This window comes from Pundamilia nyererei, unplaced genomic scaffold (genome assembly GCF_000239375.1).
Source record: "Pundamilia nyererei isolate P.nyererei 1_Seehausen unplaced genomic scaffold, PunNye1.0 scaffold00202, whole genome shotgun sequence".
Lineage (NCBI taxonomy): Eukaryota > Metazoa > Chordata > Actinopteri > Cichliformes > Cichlidae > Pundamilia > Pundamilia nyererei.
Genome location: NW_005187603.1, coordinates 1,009,488 through 1,013,573, shown reverse-complemented (window position 1 = coordinate 1,013,573; position 4,086 = coordinate 1,009,488). Strand labels below are relative to the sequence as shown.

General features: G+C 46.2%; 1 protein-coding gene across 1 annotated transcript in view; it reads right to left on the bottom strand.

The window, feature by feature from the left end:
* Window positions 1-2,908: 2,908 nt before the first annotated feature.
* The window catches only part of ubald2 (UBA-like domain containing 2), an 8,219-nt gene continuing 7,041 nt past the window's right edge, over window positions 2,909-4,086 (bottom strand). Inside the window, exon 3 of the mRNA XM_005747724.1 lies at window positions 2,909-3,953. Coding sequence (XP_005747781.1) covers window positions 3,606-3,953 — 348 coding nt within the window. The 3' untranslated portion in view covers window positions 2,909-3,605. The remainder of the gene's footprint in view (window positions 3,954-4,086) is intronic.

Here is a 4,086-nt window from a genome sequence, read left to right as displayed (position 1 = left end):
TGTTGTTTTAAACTTGAGTATGAACTTATACAAAATGCAGCAAGATATTTAAAAAACAGTTCTGTTGATTAAAAAACACTATATCGGATTCATATCGGTATCGGCAGATATCCAAATTTATGATATCGGTATCGGACATAAAAAAGTGGTATCGTGCCATCTCTAGTTATTAAATGTGGCCAAGCAGGCCTTTAAAGTTCACATCAGTCAAGCGGAGGACGCTGTGAACTCGTCAGACTGGAGCCGCTCCAACAGGAAAAAGTTCCTGAAATCTCGTCCCGTTCGTGTAATGGCGTATCCTTCCTTATTTACATGTGTCACATAGCTGCGTTCGCTTCACTTTCAGCAGCGGCTCATTAATCCACGTTACTTTGGTTCTTACTGACTCTTCAGTTTGACACCCGGCCCGACCACATCCTTCCTCAAACTCAAATGCAAAGAAGTACAACCGTCTTTCTTTCGCTCTTACAGTAAAACTAAAATAGGTGTGGCGTGACTAAACACTGCCAAGAAAGACAGAAGAGCCCAGAGGAAGTACACATCAGAAGTTGTTTTATTAAACATATAAATACAAATTTAAACAAAGGAAGTGAAAAAAAAGTTCATGAGCGAAATCTCTAAAACAGAGTCGTGGATCAGAGTCTGTGAGGAAGTGACCAGAGCTAAAAACATATTTTAATGACCCTTCGACCAGTTTGTAAAGTCCTCGGCTGGATTTGAAAGGCCTAAAATATGTTGCAAAAACAAGAGTAGGAGCAGAGTGGACAGGCCGGTTAATCCACGCTGCGGGAATCTCAAACAGAGCCTCCGAACCCCACGGATCGTCGGCAACAACAAACCAGGCGGGAGGTCACCTTCCAGCCGCTCCTCATTTGCCTCAACTCGTCCAGAACGAGTTCAGACTGGAAAAAATTTGCCCTGAGGTCAGCGAACGCATCGTCAGAGATAAGACTTTTAGGAAAAGGTCTCTTTAAAAGCTCGGACCCTGAAAGGCGTCCACTGACCTCCGCGTTTCACTGTGGAAAAGCTGGCGGCGGCTGTGCGATCCACCAACGACTGAGCCCATAAATCAAAGCTTTGGTGGGTTCAGTCGCAAATGTGAAATTTTGTACTTGGAAAAAATCTGATTTTCCAAGTTTTTTAAAGCCAAACTTGCGTTTACTGACATGATGGACTGGAAATCATTCAACTTTAAAAGGGATCGATCAGCCGATCATTAGTTGATCTTCAGTCCAAATGTTTCACGCTTAAACTTTTCCAACGACTCAGCTGTAAGACTGTTACATTTACATCTTTAACTCTAAATACTCGGCTACGCTTCCACCAGTGGAGCCGATCGAGGCTCCAACAATCGAACCAGTGTCGATTAAACTGTTAACGATTGATTAAGAATCTGTTCTTAGTTCATTTTAAGCAAATCTCTTCATAAAGTTCAGTTTCAGGGTTAACGCGTGGGCTCCTCAGAGGGTTGGATTTCTGCAGAGACGAACAGCTACAACCTGACACCATCGCATTAACCCAGACGAGTCAAACACGACGTCTGTGGCAACAATTTTCCCACCATTTCAGCGCCGCGACGTTCTGCTTAAAGTGTCCTCGCTTTGTAAAAAGGAATTTGGCGTAAACAGCGTTTGGACAGCGTTACGTCACATTAAAGTCTGACAGCGTGCAGGCGTTGCCGTAAAGCTGAGCGTTTAGCCTGTTAGCTCACGGCGCTCGAGTTCCCTCGCATCATTTAAATCTGAGAGTCTCCGATGTCAGAGACCGACACGCCCCTCCTGCAGCGAATAAACGCTGTTCACGAACGGCTGATTGTCAGAACAAAACCTGAAAACTCCTCACTCTTCTTCCTCGTGACGTAAACGCAACTTTATTTTACTCGCCGTGACGCATGCAGGACTTGTCAAACAGGAAGTCCTGCGGAGTACATTCAGAGCGAGCGCGGGGCCCCGCCCACTCACACAGGTGGAGGTAGGAGCGTTTGGTTGTCTGAAAGGTTGTGTGGAAATTGCCGAGTCGACCTTTAACCTCTCGCAGACACATGGCGGAGGAGCCGACATAAAAAAAAATAGAAGCGCTCTCAGAAGTTCAACTGGAATCTTTTTATTTACAACCCAGAAAAGTGGACGCTCGAGTTCTGCTCTCTAATCCGGCTTCACATCAGCAGCTTATTGCAAACTTTCCATCTCAGCTCATTTTTGACCTTCTTCTTCTTCTTCTGTCATTTATTCGCCGCACTCAGCTCATCATCACAGCTGACCCCACCCACAGACGTCGGCGAACATTACTGAGCTCGTCTACATCGGTGCATCTATATCAGTGCAATGAAAAAATATCAAATCTGCTGCACGATAAAGATCTCAATCCAAACAAAGATACGAAATTGTTTTTAAAAAGGAGGAGATATTTAGGTTTCGTTTTTTTAATTTGTGCCCCGAAGCACATGCACGCACTGCTCATGAAAGACTGATGTGGCTTCTGGGCACGAACATTGAAAATGATGCATTCCTGCTAATGCCCAACAGGGGGCGACTCTTTTACTTACTGCTCACTTGACCTCTGACCTCAGCTGTACTTTCCTGATAAGTTTATGGTCAAAGTCACTCAGTAAAAGTTGCCAACTGAATGTTTTAAAACAGGACGTTTCAAATTAATGGGTGATGTCCATCTTTTATATACAGTCTATGATGGTGTTACAGTTTCCATGACAAAACACAAACTTGATGATTTAAGTCCAATTTTTGATTTAAATAGTAAAGAAAAGCCTGAATCATTCTGAAAGAACCTCAGCTGTGCACAAAGGTAACGCTTTGACTGTCAGATGAAGACTGAGGACGTCACGTTCTGTCCAACCTTCTCATATCTGCGGTTCATTTCATCACATCAGCAGATGTGAAAGAATCAGAGCAGGTGTTTAGTTTTATTTATTTGTAAGTGGAATTAAAAATCTGTAGATTCAGGAGGTGGAAACAGGAATCGTGAAGCAAAGAGAACGACAAAAAAAAAAAAAAAAAAAAGAATCATTGGACATAAACAAGATTACATTTATTTTAAATTTTCTGCCTCAGGCACAGTTTCTCACTTCCAGCTGTGTTCACATCTGGCAGGTGTGCAGCAAACTCAACATTTTTCCATCCAGCTCAGAAAAACCTCCTTAAACAACTCAGCACTCAGTGAGAAGCACAAACTGGGATCGTCTCTGACATCACGTTAGTGTCTGCAGCCTGGGCGGAAACCTGACCTGTTGATGCACATCTGTACTCCAAACACACACACGTCTGATTCGTCCTCCTCTTGGTCTGCTGGTTTATTGTCGACTTCCTGTCTGATTTTTTTTCTGACAAATGAAAAGAGAGTCTCTAAAAATCACGTCTCATGGCTCCGATCCTCGGTAAGTGCTCTGTTGGGGTTCTGCTCAGAGCGTGGCTGGGTTCAGTTTCTCAGTGTCCTCGGAGACCCTCCAGTGTCGCCCTCCGGCTCGCAGCAAAGCCAAACTGCTCGTGTTCAGTTCAGAGAAACGAGAAACAAGAAATCCTCCCCCCTCCCGCCCCTAAAACCCCAGACCCTCCCGCCCTGCCCGAGCTCACTCAGCCCGCCGCTCAGCCTCATCTCTGTCCATGAAGTGCCGATACAACAGGAGGCTGCTGGGAGCCGGTGGGCTGGGAGACGGGGGGCCACATAGGAGTCTGTTGCATGTGGTGGTAGTGATTGTGATGCATGTGGTGGCCCGTGGGCGATGACGGGGGCAGCCAGGCCGGCTGGTGGCTGGGTGGCGAGGACGCCCAGAAGGAGCCGAATCCCGCCGTGGAGGAGTGAGTTGGTGGAGAGCACGCCATGGACACCTGGGAGGGCCCACTGCCGGAGCCACACTCGGACGCCCGCAGTTTGGAGAACATGGTGATGGCATCGGGGAAGTTGGGTGGCGTGGCGGGGGTGTTTCTGGGAGTGCACATCTGCAGGAAGAGGAGAGAGAGGGTGGATGGTTTCAAAATAAAAGCCTGGAGGACTTCAAATGCTTTAATGTGAAGTCAGAAGAAGAAAAACCTGAACTGTAAAGAGTTGGAGCTCTGCTGACACACACACACA